Source organism: Biomphalaria glabrata, chromosome 10 (assembly GCF_947242115.1).
Source record: "Biomphalaria glabrata chromosome 10, xgBioGlab47.1, whole genome shotgun sequence".
Classification (NCBI taxonomy): Eukaryota; Metazoa; Mollusca; class Gastropoda; family Planorbidae; genus Biomphalaria; species Biomphalaria glabrata.
In genome coordinates this window covers 22,187,204-22,209,270 of record NC_074720.1, presented here as the reverse complement: position 1 = coordinate 22,209,270, position 22,067 = coordinate 22,187,204, and the positions used below count along the sequence as shown (strand labels likewise).

Here is a 22,067-nt window from a genome sequence, read left to right as displayed (position 1 = left end):
GAATAAGAAAGTGTGTATAAGCTAGATTGAAGAATTCCCACAATTAACAAAATAAAAAAATAATACAATCAGTGATATGGCCTGCTCTGTCTGATAGCCCTGCTTCATTCTCTTGAACTGTGACAAAGTTTGCTGTGCCAGAATTGGCCTAACAGATTCTGTCCCAACTAAAGAAGAAGAAATTAACTTCAAGACTGAAGGAGCTATTTCTGTGCATTTTATGTGTCTCAGAGATGCAAATGGACACGAAAATACGCGAGTACGGTTTATCATCTGAAAATACGCATTTCCCCCTCTAAAAAATAAAAAAATAAATAAGTAATTCTTGCTAATCATAGATTAGTGCTTCAATGCCTGCAAATGGACTATTCTTATTAATCAATAACGACATAGATCTAGGTTTTTTGGGTTTTTTTCCTTCCTTTCGTGCGCGCTGGCGTGCGAAGATTTAAAATATTTAAAGCAGAGTTCCTTTGAATGTGTCCGTTTATATGAGGTCTTCAGACTGATTGGAATCAATTGATTCATTAATTGTCATTCATCTAGACTAGAGTCTAGTACTAGAGATATCTTATGATGTCAGGCACCTATAATAGCATTGACGTAAATCTAGATTTAGAATTAAGATCTAGACCTAGACATTCTATATAAGTAGATCTATAGTGACTATAGTCAAGTATAGTCATAATAATCTATCTAGATCTGGATGTGTTTACTAGACTTAGATTTTGAACTAATCTAGATCAAAGTACATCTAATTAATCTAATTATAGATTTAGACTACTGACTAGATTAGAATAGATCTATAATTATATATATCTAGTAGCTCAAGATATCTTTAATTATAGGCCTATAGTATAGTATAGTAGTTAAGTAGGCTATAGACACTATAGTTACACTATAGTATCGATCTAGATCTAATCAAAAGCAGAAATTTCTGCCATCATAAAGAGAATTGTTGATCACCTTTATTTTCCTTTATGGAATCTAATTTTTTTTTTTAAAAAGTGACAAATTGGCTTTTCTAACTTTGAATAGATCTAGAATCTAGTAGTTCTCATTCACGGTAGAGCCTACTATTCCGTGGAATTGATAGGTAGGTTAATTAACGAAGCTGCCTTAAGTTGATGAAGTTCAACCTACATTCGTCTATTAAAACCTCTGCACATCTCACTTTCATCTCAAAAGAACTCTCTCGTGACGTTGGTGGTTTACAAAAAAAATGGATCTATAGGCCTACCTAGAATAGAGAATAAATCTAGGTCTTAATGTCTTTCTTAGCAAGATAAAGAGAATCAAACTGTTGTTTCCTGACTTGCAGAACGTATCTTCTGTGGCAGATCGAAAGCTATTGTTATAGTCACAAGTGACTAGCTAGGTTTCATTACTTATAAAGGCCTAAAGTTAAAGAACAATGAAATCAGAGGCAATCAAGGCTGAGTGTGTTTGCAAAAGAAATGCTTTAATTATGCTGACAAATAATATTCAATTTTTGATTCCTTGCGCCCTTCTTCAACACACCTCTTTGTTTTATAAAACAACTTCAGCATCAGAACCAGAATAATATAAATAGATTTATCTTGCAACAGCTATTCAACAGCTCAATAGACCAACTTCTATATTAAAAACAAGTTTAATAATGACTAATTAGGATTATCTGCCGGAAAAAAAAATCTTTAAAATGTTTGTTATTAGTTATTGTAGAGGATGCCATAGCTTCTATTGCTAACTCTGCAAAGAATGGCCAGAAAGAAGAAAATCTTAATTTTTCAAAATGTAATAAAATATTTAAAGTGTCTGCATATCTGGTAAAGAAATTGCCTATAAACAAAACTACTTTTATAGAATTAGATGTCACTGATCCAGCTAAGTAAACCATTAGGCCTTCATCTGGTTTAAGTCTATTTTCCATTGTAACAAAATTCTCATTCTTTTGAATGCATTTTCTGTTGCCGCTATTATAGAATGTGGAATACTCTAGAGGCATTATGATCATAAAATCATTGCCAAGTGAAAAGAACAGCATCCTTCTAACATATTCTAGAAAATTTATGACCAAGACTAAAAGTATTAATATTTTGACAAATGTACAAAATGTCTCATATAACCTAAGCTGTGTTAACTAGCATTGCCGCATTTCATGTATGTTACATGCTTCAATGATTTTTAGTCTTACCTGAGTATATTTCTTTATATTTAGGAAAATACACTTTTGCCCCACAAAATACATATTTCCAGGTCTGGGAGTACACATTTCCCCTTTGGCATGTAGGCATCTCTGCTCAGATGGAGTGACCTCTCCATTGCTGGGGGAAAGCCTGGGCAGTAAATTTACGAGTGCTGGGCTGCCCACTCACCTCTCTTCCAAATGACCGGGTCCAAAGGGATGGCTTGAAGCCATCGCTATTAGGGGTCAGGAGGCTGCAGGAGTTTGCCAGAGAGGAGTTGTATGATATTTTATAATTGCCTAGGATCCTTATTCAAGGGTTTACTGATATTTTGGGGTTTTGGCACATCAGCAAAATGTTGTGCCAAAGGGTTTACTAAAAGGAACACTCACTAATGAAGGTAAAACATTAAAGACAATTTATATTGTTATGGTAAAATTTAATTTTATGTTTTATATATTTATAAAATAAGTATAAAAACACTAACTTGGTAATTAAAGTATAAATGATTGAATAGGCCGAAATTCAAGAAACCTTTGAATGAATTTACATTTGTTACAATTACATTCAAATAGACGTTATTATTGTTAGGTTTATTTACAGCAGAATTGAACTAAAAAAATATTGAATTCCCAATCAGATTAATTATAAAAATAAAACTCTATGACAAACCACTAATAAAAATTGGACATATTTTGTACAACAACTGTTCATTGGTTTGTTGACATACATTTTTGAAAAGGTACAATTAAATGTTTAAAAAAAATAGACAAACATAAAAAAAAAGTCTAACTCATAGCTAAAAAAAAAAATTATTAAAAAACTAAGAATTAAAAAAAAAAAGATAAGTGTGAAATACCAAATCTGTGAGGAATGACATTGTTCTCTTAGAATGATATCTACATTCCCGCCAACACTTTGTACAACATATCACAAGGAAATAAAAAAAAAACAAGGAGTTTGCTTGTTAGCTTCTCAAGAAAAGAAAAATTAGCTCTTGACACTAACTACAACTATAATGGTGACTATAATGGCTATAACCAGGAGTATAACAAGCAAACAACACATCTTCTTCCTGGACTTTCTCTGAGGAGAGAAATATAACATTGCAATAAATTTAATGGCTGTTAAGCATTTATCACACTATCTTATCTTCTTATCTTATATAATACAGACGTTACTTCAAAAAAGAAGATGATTACGTCCTACGCGTCATGCATTTAGTCATGCATATTAACCAATGACTTAAATTCAGCCAAGTCACTGGTTTTTCTGGCTAGCTCAGGCAACCCATTCCATGCTCTAATAGCACTAGGGAAGAAGGAGTGTTTGTAAAAATTTGTCCTATCAAAAGGGACAAGGAATGTGCCTTTATCTTTGTGTCTTTCAGAGTATTTTATTAAATTTTGTTTTTGTATTTGAAGATTATGGTTCAGTGTTTTATGTATGATTGCTACTTTACTTTTGAGCCTTCTGTCCTGAAGGCTTTCTAAATTTAGTGATTTTACTAAAGGTGTTACTCTAGTCAAATGTGAATATTCGTTTGTTATGAATCTCACTGCTCTATTTTGTGTCTGTTCCAGTTTTTTAATGTTTTCTTGAGTTGAGGGGTCCCAAACGGAGGATGCATATTCTATTATTGGCCTAACCAAAGTTAAATAACATTTTAGTTTTATGTTCTTATTTGATTTATAGAAATTTCTTGTAATAAATCCTAATGCTTTGTTTGATTTTTTTGTAGTTTCATCAATATGTGGAAAAGACTTAAATTTTCCAAAACACATTTAGATGTGCTGATTTGTGTGGTGCATACTTTCAACACCTCCTTTCAACTGACGTTATTATTTATTATTTATTTTGGTTTAAGTAGAAATTATAATATATTATAATTTACTTTTCTGTAAGTATTTGTGATCATGTGTGAGTCATACCAGGCCTCTTTTAGCTTGGCTACTCTGTATTTGTAACTTGAGGCATCCACATTTGAGGAGTCAGTAATCATTTCTATAGAAGTATTATAGCAGTAGTGGCAACGCTGGTAAGGTTAACAGTGTGATCAATCAGCTTACACATGTGACAGGCCAGTCTTCTGCTAGCAATCAACTGTGTGAGAGGGACTATGAACCGACCTACAGGAAATGATGGTATGAACATTTCCACATACGCTAATCTGCTTCAATGTGGCACTCGGGTGGAAATGATCACTAGAGGATGTGATTAGGCTAAATGAATAGCAAAACAAGATTCATGTGGGTTCTCTCAGGGAATGCGAGAGCTTTCCTTTGTATAGTGCGGAGTTGAAAGAGAGCTTCCTTGTCCTCAAGGGTCCGTTACACTAATGGGGAGTCCTGCACGGTTATCTTGGTAAAACATAGGAAAATGGTGGGGGGTTTCCATTGTGCTCGGCTGGATGTATTCTAGTCCATGTGCCTGGAGTGTTAGACACATTGGAAATAGCAATGTTTTGGACCTCTTCCAGACAGAGGGGTTTGTTCAAGAAGGCTTACATGCCTAGAGTTCCAAGAGCGTTCGGCTCAGTGAAGCAGTACAAGTCAAGGACAAGACAGACTAATATAGTTCAGCTCAGCAATTACAGTCCGACATTTTGTGTTGCCAAATGTAAAGTACTTGATTGTTTACCTATTACACTATATAACTAGGTTGTATGGAGCAGAGTGTTTTGTGTTGTGTTCAGAAGTGTTTGCAGAGAGCCATTTAGAGAAGATCATACAGAGTGACTAGATGTCAACTCAGTTGTTTCCTTCAAAAGTCAACTGTTCCTAATTTACAGAAATCTTAAGCTACTCATAATTTTTGTTATATGTCAGTATTTAATTCTGCAGTAAAATTGCACAATTCAGATGAAGTCTTACAGTAAGAAGCTGTGTCTTTGTTCTAACACTCACCTGATAATCAGCTGCCTTTATCAATTGATCCCGTCCAGACTCCACATTTACAAATGCTCTCTCTACATTGTTATCAATTGTGTCTTAGAGGAAAAGTTAAAAAAAAAAAAAGTTACAAACTAACAAATTTATATAAGAGATTTGGTCACTCTTTGGTTATTACAGATTTTGTTTTCATTTTCCATAAATTAAATTAATGCCTAGATAAATTTTGTATTCACTGCAATCAATACTCAATCTGTGTTCTCTGCAATCAACTACCCACTCTGTGTTCACTGCAAACAAATACCCACTCTGTGTTCTCTGCAATCAACTCACCACTCTGTGTTCACTGCAATCAGCTACCCACTCTGTGTTCTCTGCAATCAACTCCCCATTCTGTGTTCTCTGCAATCAACTACCCATTCTGTGTTCTCTGCAATCAACTCTCCATTCTGTGTTCTCTGCAATCAACTACCCACTCTGTGTTCTCTGCAATCAACTCCCCAGTCTGTGTTCTCTGCAATCAACTCCCCAGTCTGTGTTCTCTGCAATCAACTCCCCAGTCTGTGTTCTCTGCAATCAACTCCCCACTCTGTGTTCTCTGCAATCAACTCCCCAGTCTGTGTTCTCTGCAATCAACTACCCACTCTGTGTTCACTGCAATCAACTCCCCACTCTGTGTTCTCTGCAATCAACTTCCCAGTCTGTGTTCTCTGCAATCAGCTACTCACTCTGTGTTCACTGCAATCAACTACCCACTCTGTATTCACTGCAATCAAAAACCCACTCTGTATTCACTGCAATCAACTAACCACTCTATGTTCACTGCACTAACCACTACACACAAGATATGAAAACTTAACCAGGGGTGCAACGGATAGTAGCTCTGGCTTATCTTATCTTATATAATACAGACGTTACTTCAAAAAAGAAGATGATTACGTCCTACGCGTCATGCATTTAGTCATGCATATTAACGCATGACTTAAATTCTGCCAAGTCACTGGTTTTCCTGGCTAGCTCAGGCAACCCATTCCATGCTCTAATAGCACTAGGGAAGAAGGAGTATTTGTACAAATTTGTCCTAGCATATGGGACGAGGAATGTACGGCTTCTGCCGTATATTCAGTATTTTTTCACTATTCGGCAATATTCAGCTCAGGTCAAATATCACAGCTGGATAGTTGGCCGAATAGTAAAAAGTACACCTTGTACCTATTTAATATGCAAAAAATGGACCACGTTTGATTAATGTCTGTTCTAGAATGTTTAAATGTTTATAATTAAAACATAATAATGTGCTGAAAAAGAGAGCCTATATGAATATGTACCAAACACTTTTATTATAAAGACAAGGCATGTTAATATAAATGAAACTTTACATTATAAATGTGCGTTACTTACAGAGCAGCAATGTTTGGTACATTTTCTTTATTTTGTCTTGACCTTTGTGTGGGTTAGTTAACGTTATATTTCTTGACTATGTCCCGCTGACCAGATGTCTGTCTAGCTGTGCGGTTATATCTCTAGAGGTAGACATGAATAACTCCCACCCCCTTTTTATTTGTTTAGTCCATCACATTTAGTTTATTGATAGACAGGAGACCACAATGTCAGCATATTGACACACTCTAAAGGTCACACCTTATGAGGGAACTGAGTTTTTTTACTTGGTAATAAATGTTTATTAGGGGGCTGGACTTCAAGCCACCACTCTACACTGGTAACCAGGTATTTCTCCAGAGGTAGAGATGAACTACTCCCACCCCTTATATTTTTTTAGTCCATCACATTCAGTTCATTGATAGACAGGTGACCCAGTCAAATATGATGGACGTATGCACTCTCTAGAAGTCAGACGAGGGAACTGAGTTTGTTTACTTGGTAGTAAATCTTAATCAGGGGGCTGGACACACCTCTACCTGGGTAACCAGACAATGAGTTTGCTTATTTTGGAGAAAAATCTCAATCACGTGGCTGGACTACAGGCCACACATCTACACCAGTACCGTATCGAGTTTGCTTATTGGGATATAAATCTCAGTTAGATGGACATGACCAGGCCTATATTTAAAGAGAGAGCTAAACACCCCCTACTCCTTATTTTATTTATTAAGTCCTTGTCATTCAATTTATTGATAGACGTTGACATTTGTTTAGCTAGAATGGATAAACACAACATACAAAGACAGCATACTACACTGCAAATAAATATTATGGTTTGCTGGAGTGTTAAGAAACACTTGACATCTGTAACTAGTGTATGGGTATACTAGATCTACATGCTTGACTTACCATGCCAATGTGATATTTTCCCAAGAGAAAAAAACGTGTGATGGTCAACACCATTGACTATACACACTACACTAGGACTACCTGTGTAGGCCCACTACGTCCATCTGACCAGGTTATTAAAATCAGTCGAACACACAGTCTATAAATTTATTTGGGTAGGGAGGGTATAGATGAGTTTTTTTCTTCTATATTTGGTTTTCCTAATGCTATTAGATCTATATAACTGTGGTCTAAAACTAAATCTCAATAACAGGCCTACAGACATTAATTTAATCTAAGCTTCGGGACCATCTAAGGTTCAAGCTATAAATAGGTACAATTGATGCTCCTGCTGTTAATAAAATATTGTGGTTCTTGGAATTTAAATGACAAGCCTGATGATCAGTTGTTGGTCTGAAATTCATGAACACATACATGCGGCCACTATTCAAGCCAGATTGCACTTTTGAGAGATTTACATTAGTAACTAGTTCAATATATATTTACATATCCCATTGACCATCCTACACACACCCTTTACAGTTGATATAATACAGACGTTACTTCAAAAAAGAAGATTACGTCCTACGCATCATGCATTTAGTCATGCATATTAACCAATGACTTAAATTCGGCCATGTCACTGGTTTTCCTGGCTAGCACAGGCAACCCATTCCATGCTCTAATAGCACTAGGGAAGAAGGAGTATTTGTACAAATTTGTCCTAGCATATGGGACGAGGAATGTCCCTTTATCTTTTGTGTCTTTCAGAGTATTTTATTAAATTTTGTTTTTGTATTTAAAGATTATGGTTCAGTGTTTTATGTATAATAGCTACTTTACTTTTGAGCCTTCTGTCCTGAAGGCTTTCTAAATTTAGCGTTACTCTAGTAAAATGTGAATATTCGTTTGTTATGAATCTCACTGCTCTATTTTGTGTCTGTTCCAGATTCTTAATGTTTTCTTGAGTTGAGGGGTCCCAAACGGAGGATGCATATTCTATTATTGGCCTAACCAAGGTTAAATAACATTTTAGTTTTATGTTCTTATTAGATTTATAGAAATTTCTTTTAATAAACCCTAATGCTTTGTCTGATGCAATGGACCATTAATGCCGAAATATTTAAATTTTTTAATCAAACTATGGTGGTGAACTTTGTCAAAAGCCTTGGAAAAATCTAGTAAGATAGCATCTATTTGTTCACTATTATCTAAACCTTTTTAAAAATCATCAATTAGTCCTATTAGTTGTGTTTAACATGATCTATATTTCCTAAAGCCATGTTGGCATGGGGTGAGGACATTATGTTTGTCTAAGTGGTTTATGATGTATAGGGTTAGGGTTATTATGTGTTCTAGGATTTTACATGTGATGATGGTAAGTGATACACACACTCATGTTACACAGATTAATTTGTGATAGGCCTATCTGTTTAATACAGTTAAGCTTTAATTCATCAATTAGTAACAGAGTTTAAAACAATAAGGTAAATAAAATGAAAAAAAAATCAATACCAATATAGCTATGTTTTTTAACAGTTTTACAAAATGTTCAGCAACACAAGCTATTTACAAGATTTGATTTGATTTGTTGATTTGAGGCACATCGGCACAATTTAGGCCATGTCGTGCCTGCAGTCCCTTAAGGACTACTCTCTCTCTAAACAACAAGGGCCAGATTCTATAAAGTCATATAATTAAAATTAAGGTCTATTCACAGTTAAAATAGTGAAGGTAGTAAAAATTTAAATATTTGGTAAAAATCTAATGCAAATAGTGCATGTTCACAAATTCAGAAATCAGATCTTCGTAGATAGCCCCACTTCCCGAATAAAGCCCAGTACCTTCCCAGGGTCGACATTATTAAATAGTGTTTTTAGATTAGTGGCTTTAAAATGTTTCGCCCTGACATCCTGGTATCTGGGGCAATCAACGAGGATATGTTCCACGGTGAGGCGAGAGTCACAGTACTCGCAAAGTGGGGGCTCCTCTCTCTTCAGTACAAAAGAGTGCGTGATGTAGGTGTGGCCAATCCTAAGTCTGGACATGGTTGTGCTACCACGCCTTGTCAGACCCTTAGATGTGGGCCGCCACCTGACATCCGCCACAATCTGCCTGAGTTTACTGTGAGTCTCAGCCTCCCATCGGTTCTGCCACTCTCGATAGGTGGCAGAGGCAATACTTTGTCTCAGGTCCGAGTAGGGAATTTGGGTTCCTGACACCGCATGATTTAGGGCTCTCTTTGCTTCTCTGTCTGCGGCTTCGTTTCCCTCAATGCCAACATGGGAGGGGACCCAGATGAAGGTGACATCCCTACGGTCGGCTGTTATTAGGTCCAACAGCTTCAGGCTCTTATGTACCAATGGGATGTCAGTCTTCATCCGCCCCAAAGCTTGCAATGCAGATTTGGAGTCGGAGCAGATTATAAATTTACTCCTTTCTGATGCTTTTACGGCCATAAGTGCAAGCAATATTGCGTGCAATTCGGCCGTAAAGATGGAGCAGCCATCGGGGAGTCTACGGGAGATTGTTTTGTTCCGAAAGGAGCAGGCACACGCGACCTTTCCCTCCATTTTGGATCCGTCTGTGTAGATGGTGCCACAATCTCCGTAGCTCTCCTGCAGTTCCCTAAAGTGGACTTGTAGTATGCTTGGGTCTGTATTTTCTTTTTTGAAATTAAGGAGGGATAAATAATAAATTTAATTTAGGTTTATTCATTAGCCAAGGAGGATTCTGAGGGGTTTCTATTTTAGAGATTTGGTCAATGGGTGGGGTTAAATTTTGGATGAGTTCTCTCATTCGAAGGCCCAACGGCTGTATGACGTTAGGCCTTCGATTGTATAATTCTACCTCTGTGGGGTTAAATATGGAGTCAAAAGCAGGGTTCGTGGGGTTGGATTTTAGCTTGACTATATACTGCATTGCAAGCTTTTTCATTCTTATATCCATGGGGAGTTCTCCAGCCTCCACATGGAGACTTGGGATAGGTGATGTACGAAACGCGCCGAGACAGAGACGCAGGGCAGCATTTTGTATTGGTTCCAGTATTTTTAGGTACGACTGCCTTGCTGCTCCATATATTATGGATCCGTAGTCTAGCTTGGATTGAATTAGACTCCGATAGAGCAGCAGCAAGGTATCTCTGTCAGCTCCCCAGTCCTTATGGCTGAGTACTCTTAGTATGTTTAATGACTTTTGGCATTTCTTCTTAAGTTCCTTAATGTGGGGGAGAAAATTAAATTTGGAATCTAAGGTGAGGCCTAAAAATTTTGTAGTTTTCACGACAGGGATCTTCTTTTTGTGTATAAATAGTTCAGGGTCTGGGTGGAGCCCCCTTAGATTACAAAAATGCATACTAACTGTTTTGGAGTCAGAGAATTTGAAACCATTATAGTTTGCCCAACCCTGAATTTTGTTTAAACATAACTGTAATTTCCTTTCTAAGGTGTTCATGTTTTTCCCATAAGTAAGAATGACAAAGTCGTCAACATACAAAGAGCACTCTATGCCAGGGGACAGCGCATTTATGATGCTATTTATTTTAATGTTGAACAGGGTGACTGACAGAATGCTGCCCTGGGGTACACCCATTTCCTGGTCATGAGTGTCAGAAGCGGAGTTGCCCACTCGGACCTGAAATTTTCGATCTTTCAGGAATTCCTCCACAAAACGGGGGAGGTGTCCCTTAAGCCCCATAAGCGCCAGGTCACGTAGAATGCCATGTTTCCAGGTTGTGTCATAGGCCTTTTCTATATCGAAGAATACAGCTACTAGATGTTCTCTTCTGAGTAATGCATTTCTAATATAAGCTTCCAGCCTTACCAGGTGGTCAGTTGTTGTCCGCCCCTGCCGGAATCCGCACTGGTAGTTTGAGATCACTTTATTCCTTTCCAGGTACCAGACCAGCCTACTGTTAATCATTCTTTCCATGGTTTTGCAGATGCAGCTTGTTAGTGCTATTGGTCGATAGTTAGCTGGGTCAGAGCCGTCTCTTCCCGGTTTAGGTATCGGTATAACTGTGGCTTTCCTCCAGCTGTTTGGGAAAGCGCCTGTTTGCCACACACAGTTATAGACCCCTAGTAGGACTGCCAATGAGGGTTCGGGAAGGTGCTTGAGGAACTGGTAATGGATTTCGTCTTCTCCAGGCACTGTGTCATGTGACTTGTCCAGCGATTCCCTCAGTTCCTCAAGCGAGAACGGTTTGTTGTAGTCTTCATTGTTCTCTGACCTGAAATCAATGGGGTGTCTTTCCTCCCTGGTTTTGACTTTTTGGAACTCTGGCGTGTAGTGTGCAGTGGATGATTTTTCTGCTATTGAGGATGCAAGGCAGTCAGCTATTTCTCTGGGGGACGTGACAGTTCGTCCTTGGTTTTTCAAATGCCCTATTGCATTTGATTCTTTCCCTTTGATTCGCCTTACTGCCTTCCAAACCGCTCTAGCAGAAGTTTTGGCATCCAGACTGCCAACAAAACTTCTCCAGGAATTCCTTTTGGCTGACCGTATGGTTTGTCTAGCCTTTGCTCTAGCTATCCTGAATAGCTTTAGGTTTTCCTGGGAAGGATTCTTTATAAATGCAGCCAGTCGTTTTTTCCTATCACCAATAGCACTTTTGCAAGCTGTATCAAACCATGGTTTGCTAGGCCGTTTTGGATTTGCAGAGGTTCGGGGTACAACTTTCCTGGCTATACTTAGTAGCTTGCTAGCAAAGGTATCAGCTGGGTTCTGTTCATGGAGGATATTTTCTGTGATATCCTCAGAGCATCTTTTTTGGAATTGTTCCCAATCGGCCTTATTCAGTTTCCACCGCTGAGGTCGTCCCAATGAAGGGAGATTGTTAGTAATGATGATTGGGAAGTGATCACTTCCCCGTAGATCATTGCTAACTGACCATTTAAAATCGTCCAGAAGTCCGGGGACGCATACGGTGAGGTCAATGCATGTGAATGATCCAGTTCCTGGGTGCAAGTAGGTCGATGATGCATCATTAAGTATGCATAAATCATGTTGGAGGAAGATATCCTCCAGCATACGACCTCTTGTGTCGGTATTGTTGGATCCCCACATGGTGTTATGGGCATTGAAATCCCCAAGGATTAAATAAGGCCGGGGGAGTTGTTTCAATAGGTCCTCCATGTCTGTTCGGTTTAATGGAGCGCCTGGTGGTAGATACAGGCTGCAGCAAGTGATAACCTTGTGAAGGGTTATCCTAGCTGCTACGGCCTGTAGTGTGGTCTGTAGTTCTACCCTCTCATGGGGGATGCTATCCTTCACAAGGATACAGACTCCACCTGATGCTCTCTCTGCATCCTCAACATTCTTGGTGTAAGCACGGTAGCTTCGGAAGCTGATGCAATCTTTTAGAAATGTTTCCTGTAAGCAGACAGCTACAGGAGTCTCAGAGTCCATCAGTAGCTGCATTTCCTCGTAATTGGCCTTGAGGCCTCTACAATTCCACTGTACAATTCTGGAATCCATGGCTTATTCTAGATGACCTACTTGGAGCTATTTGACCTTGGGAGGCTCCCGGAGGGGTTTCCCTTTATTCCAGTGACCTTGGTATTTTTATTCTTGGGTTTGGATGGAGAGGAGGACAACCCCCTTTTGGGGGAAGTCTTTCTCTCTGGAGAGGGGAGATCCCTCTGGTTAGAGCGGAGGTTATTTCCTCCTCTCTCACCTCGGGCATCCTCTCCGCTTTGATTTCTCCCCTTAGGGAGTTGGTCAACCTCTAACTCAGTAGAGGTTGGGGTGTCTGGCTGGGTTCTCTGAGGAGAACCTGTGTCAGACATGATGTCTCCGGGTTCTCCCGGAGTATTGGTTTTGACATGCTGCTCAGTCTCCATGCTCTCATCAGCGAGCACAGAGAACCTGTTCTTTAGCATGACAACAGGGCTTTCTTGTTTCTTCAGAGGTGTGTTCTTTGGCGGTGTTTTCTTCTGAGTTGGGGGAGGAGGAGGGGGTGGTGGGGTCAATGTGTCCGTCTGTGTGGCTATGGATCTTCCTTTCTTAGCAACAGCCTGGGCGTAGGTCTTTGTCAAGCCGAATTGGCCCTTGGGTAGGGCCAGTACAGCCGATTTCGCCTGGCTAAAGGTACATCCGTTTCTTGCCTTGTACTCCTGCACGGCAACCTCCTGTTTCCACACAGGGCAGTCCTTAGAGTAGGCTGAGTGGCCAGCTTGACAGTTTGGGCATTTGAACTGGGCTGTGCAGCCCTTGTCCTCATGACCCTCTCCAGCACATCTGGCACACACAGTGTTCCTCTTACAGACTGCCACGCCGTGTCCATAACCCTGGCACTTAAAGCACCTCATGGGGTTAGGTATGTAGGGCCTCACTGGAACTCGTAGGTATCCTGCCTTCACATACTCTGGCGGTGTCCTAGTTCCGAATGTGAGGATAATAGTGGCGGTTTTGACCTCCTCACCCTCCCTGCGCCTGGTAATGCGCCGGGCATGGGTGACTCCTTCAATGCCCTCCACTATTTCCTTCTCTGAACATTCCAGTAGGTCCCTAGAGCTGATTACACCTCTGCTGGTGTTCAGACTCTTGTGTGGCATGACTTCCACTTGGAGATCACAGAGTCTTCTGCATCTTAAAAGCCCATCAGAGTGTGTCTTGCTGTCTACTTCTACAAGGAGTTCCATTGTTTTGTGTAGCTTAGACACACTCTTGGGCTCTCCCACTACTGACTTGAGTCCCTTATAGATAATAAAAGGGCTCAACTTGGTCAGGCTTTTTCCCTCCTCTGTGCATCTAACCACCAGAAATGATGGCCAGGTGGCACAGCTTTTTGGGACCTCCTCTTTTTTATCGTCAATTCGTCGTTTCTTGCCCAGACATAGGTCTGGGGCAAGTAGTTTTGTGTGTGTTTTTTTGTCCATATATATTTTGGTTAATTCGGCACCTGTGCTCCCCACCCGCCATCGAGTCCAACAAGGGGACGGGCCATTCGGATGTCCAGAATGAGCCCGCCAGGGCTACACAGGTGCTATACTCAGTCAGCTGCTACATCGGACATGTGTCCGATACAGCAGCTCCCTGATTGACCCTCCAGCCACCGCCCTCCAGCATGGGTCGACGACCTATGCTGGTAGCTCGGCATGACCAGCCGGTTGACCCAGAGCGGGCCATCTGGGTCTCAGGTCTAGGGGAACTTGGAGCCAAAGTATTGTGTTGTTGTGGTTTATCCTCAGATAGCCACCACTCAAACACCAGGATCTCTTTATCCCCCCTTACCCGTCGCAGTCCACAGCAAACGGACTGGTCTAGGACGTAGTGAGAATTTAAAGTTAAGGAGACAGTGTGATGATCAATGAAGGCAGACTTAGGAAAAGAGGAGGCAGACACAATGATAGAAAAGAAGTAGGGCACTTTTGAGCTCCAAAAGTGCTAAGGAAAGAGGAGCGCAGTTTAACGTCATGTCTCGGGACGACTATTTACAAGACATGTAGGTATCCGGCTTCAGCAGAATATCAAATTTTACTATCTAGTCATATCCATTTCCGGCCGAATATCACAAAGTACAATCCGGTGCACCCCTAAACTATACATCAACTTGTGTTCAACACATGGTTTTGCAACACAACAAACCAATTAATGCCCCAAAAATTGTGAGCAAAAAATAGCAAAATTTTATTTAAATGCTATAAGAATTTTTTTTTACCCAAAACTTCTCCTTGTGCATTCACCAATGCTCCTAAATCTCTAAAAATTTCATTCACATCTAAAATGTCAGCCTGAAAAAAAAAAAGAAAAAGAGAACATACTATTCATGCTTACTTTAATCTGTAGTGGGATAGATTATTCAAAGTGGACATTGTACAAGGAATTGGGTGCAACAGACAAAAAAAAGAGAATGGAAACTTTTGCTTACTTTTTTAGATGTGTAAAATTTTTATTTATTTTAATTCTAATAATAATAAGGCTTGTCTTTGAGTCCGAAGATTAATGAGGGATGCAGTATTTCCCATGGCTATGCAGCCCCAGCTGTGACCTACATATTTTGCCACATCCAGGGCAAGCATAACCATTGTCCGCCGGTGGTCGATTAAATTTTTTTTTTGCCACCTGCGCCTGTCCTTGGAAGCAGATTTTCATTTGGTCTCAAATGTGTATCCCGCAGACTCTGTGAGTGACCTCCAGCTCTAATTCTGAGGCTGCATGCAACCAGGTGCTCTCTTCTATGTCAGCTAAGAGAAGTTGGCGCCGGAAAAGTGGCACCCCTGCCTTCCCAGCATAACTGTTGGACCATAAGAAGTCTCTCTATACTGTCCAACCAGCGTTTGGAAGGACGTCCACTATTTGGCTAATTCTGTTGTTATGCTTACTAACACTTCACGCTTTTGAGTAAATACAGACATGTACCTCTAATTGTCTAATACGCTCCTCTCTTTCTCTAATCAAAGTTAGATCATCTTCAATGACAACTTGTTGTTCTTTCAAGACTTGGGTGCGCTGCAGACTTTCTTCACTTGCTGTCCGGCTGTAATCTTCCTAAAGTAACAACAGAATTTCAAGAATAATTGTCTAGACTGAAGTGTGTTGCCAACATGCATAACACATTAAAAAAATATTCTTAACACACGTCTACTCACATTTATTGAAACCAAAGGCTTTCTGGTGGGAGCACCTAATGTCATAGCAGTTTTGACTTTGACAGCTGCTTTCTGTTCAAGAAGTTTACATTTTAAAACTAATAGCAAGAAAAAAATATTTATATATTTCAAATGTAAAATTAAAACTCTGATGTTTAAAAAGAAATAATCAAGTTTGTTATATAAAAAAAATACAAATTAAATGTATTTAGAAAAAAAACCTTTTGTGAAGCCTGAAATCTTTCAACTGCATCTTGAAAATTACTTCTTAATAAATCAAGCTGAATTTTTTGTTGCTGATGAGAAAAATAAAAAAATAAAAACAAAGTTACTTGTATACAATGATAAAACTATTTGACAATATCTTCAGAGGAAATACATCCTGAATTTTTTAATCAATTAAAAACTACTGACTTAGCATGGCGATCACTTTTACAACTGAAGATAAAATACTAATATGCAAGCCATCTACATTTAAATTTAAGTAAATTCAATAGTATATAATATATATATATACCTCACTTTATAAACAGACCCTGATTCTATCACTACAAACATCTGTCATGATATCTAGCTTGACACAGACCCTGATTCTACCACTACAATTATCTGACATGATACCTAGCTTGATACACTCCACTGTGGCAACATTAAATGTCCCCCTTGCCCTCCTTTCAAATCAGACAACAGATTGATACATCCCTCTCTCTTTCAAACAAGTTTATTGAACAATGTTCTCTCTTTCCTATAAAGAAACTATAAAGTTAATAGATTATACTTATGTTTCATGACACATTAACAAATTTACCTTGTCTGCTTTTTTAGTTGACGATGTTCTGAGAAGTTGTGTGGTATTCTGAACAATTTTATTTGTAGTTTGAGAAGTTTCATGGCTATAAAGATTCATAGGAAATATTTATATGCTAAATAGATACTCTGATGGTTTGGACAATTATGTGTTTACATTTACAGAGATTGAATATCATTCTTTTTATTTACTATGTAAATGTAAATTTATTAAAATTAGAAGCATACTTAATATCAACTGAACATGTATTCTTTATTAGACATTAAAGACTTTTAGACTTTACGGAAACAGTTTTACATTATGGCAGTGTTTCTAAAAATGTCAATAGTAACGTCATTTAGACCAAAAATGTAATTTTTCCAGCTCACCTAGTCAGCTAGGGGTCCAGGGCAAGCCCGAAGCGCTAAAGGTTTTCTAATATTTCTAAGATTTGGTCTTTTATTTTTCCTATAATAGGCAGCCTCCACCACAATGAGAGGCGGTCATGGCGCCTCATGTGCTCCCAAATTCCACAGCTTTTCTGGAATATATCCCAGCAGGAAATTCACAGGCTGCTCGATGGTGTTGCTAGTTCTTTGTGGTGGCCAAGGAGTCTGCAACAGTGTGTTTCGGTGCCCATTGCAATGTTACGAGGATACCAAAGAGTTGGCTTATATCATGGTCCAGGGCTTTGCAAAGCCTGTAGTACAAGTTTCCAGTCAGTGGCCATGACAACCTGTATATCACTCATGTCTCTTTAACTGAGTGTTTTTTATTTTTAAGGCCTCACGGATTACTATGGCCTCCACATCAAAACTTAAAACACTACCATGTGGTTCAAAGATTTTCACTCAGTCAGAGCAGGGAAACTCAAATTAGAATCCATGGCCTGCTCTTCTACATGTGCTGACTTATCAGTATATGGTCTCCAGTGCAAGGTGTTGAAGATAATTGGATGAATGCCTTAGCTTAGTGGCATTAGGGTATCTGGGGCCATGGGGTGATACTGGAGTGGGGGGGGTGGTGGGGGGGGGGGAAAGCATTAGATGTTTTGCATGTTGGTTGAGAGACTAGCTTTATCATCAAGTCTAGTGGCATGATTAATAAAAGATAGCATCTGGATACTTAGAAAATTTAACAATGTCACTTAATTTAATAACTTAACACAAAGGCTGCCTACACTCATGAAGCGTTTAAGTCATCCATTTACCGGTAGGTAAAAAAAAAAAGAGGCTCAACGTTGCAAATTAGTGAAGGCTGAGGAAGGATCCTAGGAATTAACTACAGAGATCATGTCACCAATAAAGAAATCCTGGGAGAAGGTTTCCGTGCTGTCTCTAGGTGCTCAGAAAACACAACTCTTCTTGAGCATCCCGAAACATGACGTTGAACTGCGCTCCTCTTTCCTTAGCACTTTTGGAACTCAAAAGTGCCCTACTTCTTTTTTATCAAAGTGTCTAAATCCTCTTTCTCAGTCTGCCTTCATTACCCATCACTCCGTCTCCTTATCTTTAAAATCTCCCTAAGTCTTAGACCAGTCCGTTTGTGTATTTGAATAGGTGTCTATCCGAGGATAAACTACCACAATACAGTACTTTGGCTCTAAGTTCCTCTAGACCTAAGGCCCAGATAGCCCGCTCTGGGTCAACCAGATGGTCACGCTAAGCTACCAGCATAGGTCATTGACCTATTCAGGAGGGCAATCAGGGAGCAGCTGTATGGGACACATGTCTGATGCAGCAGCTGACTAAGTATAGCACCAGTGTAGCCCTGGCTGGCTCATTCTGGACATCGGAATGGCCCATCCCCTTGTTGGACTCAATGGCGGGTGGGGAGCACAGGTGCCGAATTACTACTAATATCTATGGGCAATAAAAAAACAAAAAAAAAATACTTGCCCCTGATTTGTGTCTGGGCAAGAGACGTCAAATAGAGGCAAAAAAGGAGGAGGCCACAAGAAACTGTACTACCTGGCCATCATTACTGGTGGTCAGGGGAAAAGCCTGACAAAGATGAGCCCTTTTCTCATCTACAAGGGACTTAAGTCAGTAGTGGGAGAGCCCAAGAGTGTATCTAAGCTGCACAAGTCATCAGAACTTCTTGTAGAAGTAGTAGTAGGATACACTCTGATGGGCTTCTATGATGCAGAAGAATCTGTGGATCTCCATGTGGAAGTCATGCCACACAAGAGTTTGAACACCAGCAGAGGTGTAATCAGCTCTAGAGACCTGCTGGAATGTTCAGAGAAGGAAATAGTGGAGGGCACCCATGCCCCGCACATTACCAGGAACAGGGATGGTGAGGAGGTCAAAACCGCCACTATTATCCTCACATTCGGAACTAGGACACCGCCAGAGTATGTGAAGGCAGGATACCTACGAGTTCCAGTGAGGCCCTACATACCTAACCCCATGAGGTGCTTCAAGTGCCAGGTTTATGGACACGGCGTGGCAGTCTGCAAGAGGATCACTGTGTGTGCCAGATGTGCTGAAGAGGGTCATGAGGACAAGGGCTGCACAGCCCAGTTCAAATTCCCAAACTGTCATGCTTGCCACTCAGCCTACTAGGCTTGCCTAGTACCTTGAGAGAAATAATATAATCTCCAACTACCAGCAGTGATGGGAATTTTCCGAAAATTTTCAGAATTCTGAAAATTTCTTCTGATCCGATTTTCTAACCAAAAAAATCCGCAATTTTCCCCGACATTAAAAAAAAAAAGAAATTCCGAATTAAAATTTTTTTTTTTCAATGAAAACAAAAGTCCAATTTTATTATTTTTCCATTTTCGGAATAATGCGAAATAAGATTTTGTTTTATATTGAACATGCGCACAACCGATCTTTTGACACAGTTAAAGTTCTTTTTTAGAAAAATCTTGTGTTATCGTATTGTCTTATAGACTAGATCTAAGTCTAAAGTCGTCTAGACTCTAGATCTAGAGTGGTTTGAGTCGCAGCAACAGGCCAGTTAAAAAAGCAAGGTTGTGTAAAATTTCCTAAAATTTTTTCAAAGTCTGTTCCCATCACTGTACCGATTTGGATTCCGGCAGGGGAGGACAAAAACTGACCATCTGGTAAGGCTGGAAGCGTTAATCAGAAATGCATTTCTTAGATGAAAACATCTAGTAGCTGTATTTTTGATATAGAAAAGGCCTATGATACAACCTGGAAACATGGCATTCTACATGACCTGGGGGTTAAAGGACACCTTCACTGCTTTGTGAGGGAGTTCCTAAAGGACCGGAAATTTCGGGTTCGAACGGGCAACTCCGCTTCTGACACTTATGACCAGGAAATGGGTGTACCCCAGGGCAGCATTTCTAACAAGTCTCTACGTGGAGGCTGGAGAACTTCCCATGGACATAAGAATGAAAAAGCTCGCAATGCAGAATATATTCACACTAAAATCCAACCCCACAAACCCTGCTAACCCTGCTTTCGACTCCATATTTAACCCTACAAATGTAGAACTATACAATCGAAGGCCTAATGTCATACAGGCGTTGGGCCTTCGAATGAGAGAAACCATCCAATATTTGACCCCACCCATTGACCAAATTTCTAAAATAGAAATCCCACAGAACCCTCCTTGGTTGATGAATAAACTCAAATTAAATGTATCCCTTCTTAATTTCAAAAAAGAAAATACACACCCAAGCATACTACAAGTCCACTTTAGGGAACTGCAAGGAGAGCTACGAAGATTGTGGCACCATTTACACTGATGGATCCAAAATGGATGGAAAGTTCGTGTGTGCCTGCTCCTTTCGGAACAAAACAATCTCCCGTAGACTCCCCGATGGATGCTCCATCTTTACGGCCAAATTACATGCAATATTGCTTGCACTAATTTCGTCAAAGCATCAGAAAGGAGAAAATTTATCATATTCTCCGACTCCAAATCTGCATTGCAAGCTTTGGGGCGGATGAAGACGGACATTCTATTGGTACATAAGAGCCTAAAGCTTTTGAACCAAATAATAGCTGACCATAGGGATGTCACCTTCATCTGGATCCCATGTGGGCATAGAGGGAAACAAAACCACAGACAGAGAAGCAAAGAGAGCCTTAAATCAAGCGGTGTAAGGAAACCAAATTCCCTACTCGGACCTGAGACAAGAGTATTGCTTCTGCCACCTATCGAGAGTGGCAGGATCGATGGGAAGCTGAGACCCACAACAAATTCAGACAGATTGTGGCAGATGTCAGTCCACATCTATTGGTCTACATGGCATGGAAGCACGACCATGTCCAGACTTAGGATTGGCCACACCTACATCACGCACTCCTTTGTGCTGAAGAGAGAGGAGCCAACACTTTGTGAGTCCTGTGACTCTCATCTCACCGTGGAACATATCCTCATTGATTGCCCCAGATACCAGGATATTAGGGGAACATTTTTTTAGAGCGCACAAGGGAGAATAACCTTTAAAGGATTACGGGCACTACATGGCCTAAAGTGTGCCAAAAAACTCAACTCAACTCTGCTTGAGTCTGGATCTGAACTCTAACACCCTTATTAGGTGGCCAAGCCTTAGCCAAGCAGTTTGGCCTCTTAGCCACACATGCCAGTTTATGATTTGCTGGGCATATTCTTATACAAGACAAAACATGTTTACCACTGTCAGTCATAAAATGGACATAGAAAAGAGGAAAGCAAAAGGAGAGCTGTCCTCATCTAACATGACTTCATAGTGGGTGTAAAATTTGTGGACACCCGCTGGAACAGACTGTAGAAGTCATTTATGACCAATATCTGTGGATATAACTTGCTGGTCTATACACCAAAAAGCATGGGATAACCTATAATATATATCCACAGATTAAATAAGCATGTTTGGGAATCCAGAGGGAGTCACTTTAAAGAATCAACTACAAGGTGGCCACACTTTGTCATTAGTGCATCTATAATAACAAAATGCCATTCTACCTTAGCAAACTGATCGCTCCATATGTCCCTCAGAGAGCCCTGCACTCAATGGACTACGGTCTGCAGTCTTTTTCAGTGCATAGACCAAAGGTTTGGAAGTCACTCCCCATTGATCTCAGAAAGACAACATGCTACACTACATTCAAGAAGAACATTATGACCTATCTGTTTTAAACTTTTTTAGATTAGTTTGTCATTTTATCTCTCGTGTTTATGTTTGTAATGTTATCATGCGCATTGAGCCTACATTTTGTTTGCTAACAGCGCTTTATAAATTAAATTATTATCATTATTATTATGTAGTCTACTTTTGCCAAACACATTTTTCCACTAGTTGTCACCCTTAATGGGTGTCACCGTATGCTGCCTGCACCCCCCTTCCCCCAGTGATGCCACTGGTTAGATCTAGATATGCTTTCAGTAGTGTTGA

At 39.8% G+C, this 22,067-nt stretch overlaps 1 protein-coding gene across 4 annotated transcripts in view; it reads right to left on the bottom strand.

Moving 5' to 3' along the window:
* Window positions 1-1,441: 1,441 nt before the first annotated feature.
* LOC106061440 (syntaxin-7-like) overlaps window positions 1,442-22,067 on the bottom strand; it is a 40,842-nt gene continuing 20,216 nt past the window's right edge. For all 4 annotated transcript variants that reach the window (XM_056043092.1, XM_056043090.1, XM_056043091.1 and 1 more), the window contains 7 exons: window positions 16,730-16,814; window positions 16,143-16,217; window positions 15,922-15,993; window positions 15,692-15,820; window positions 14,991-15,063; window positions 5,075-5,157; window positions 1,442-3,254 (listed from right to left, as the gene is read on the bottom strand). In XM_056043092.1, coding sequence (XP_055899067.1) covers window positions 3,159-3,254; window positions 5,075-5,157; window positions 14,991-15,063; window positions 15,692-15,820; window positions 15,922-15,993; window positions 16,143-16,217; window positions 16,730-16,814 — 613 coding nt within the window. In that variant the 3' untranslated portion in view covers window positions 1,442-3,158. The remainder of the gene's footprint in view (window positions 3,255-5,074; window positions 5,158-14,990; window positions 15,064-15,691; window positions 15,821-15,921; window positions 15,994-16,142; window positions 16,218-16,729; window positions 16,815-22,067) is intronic.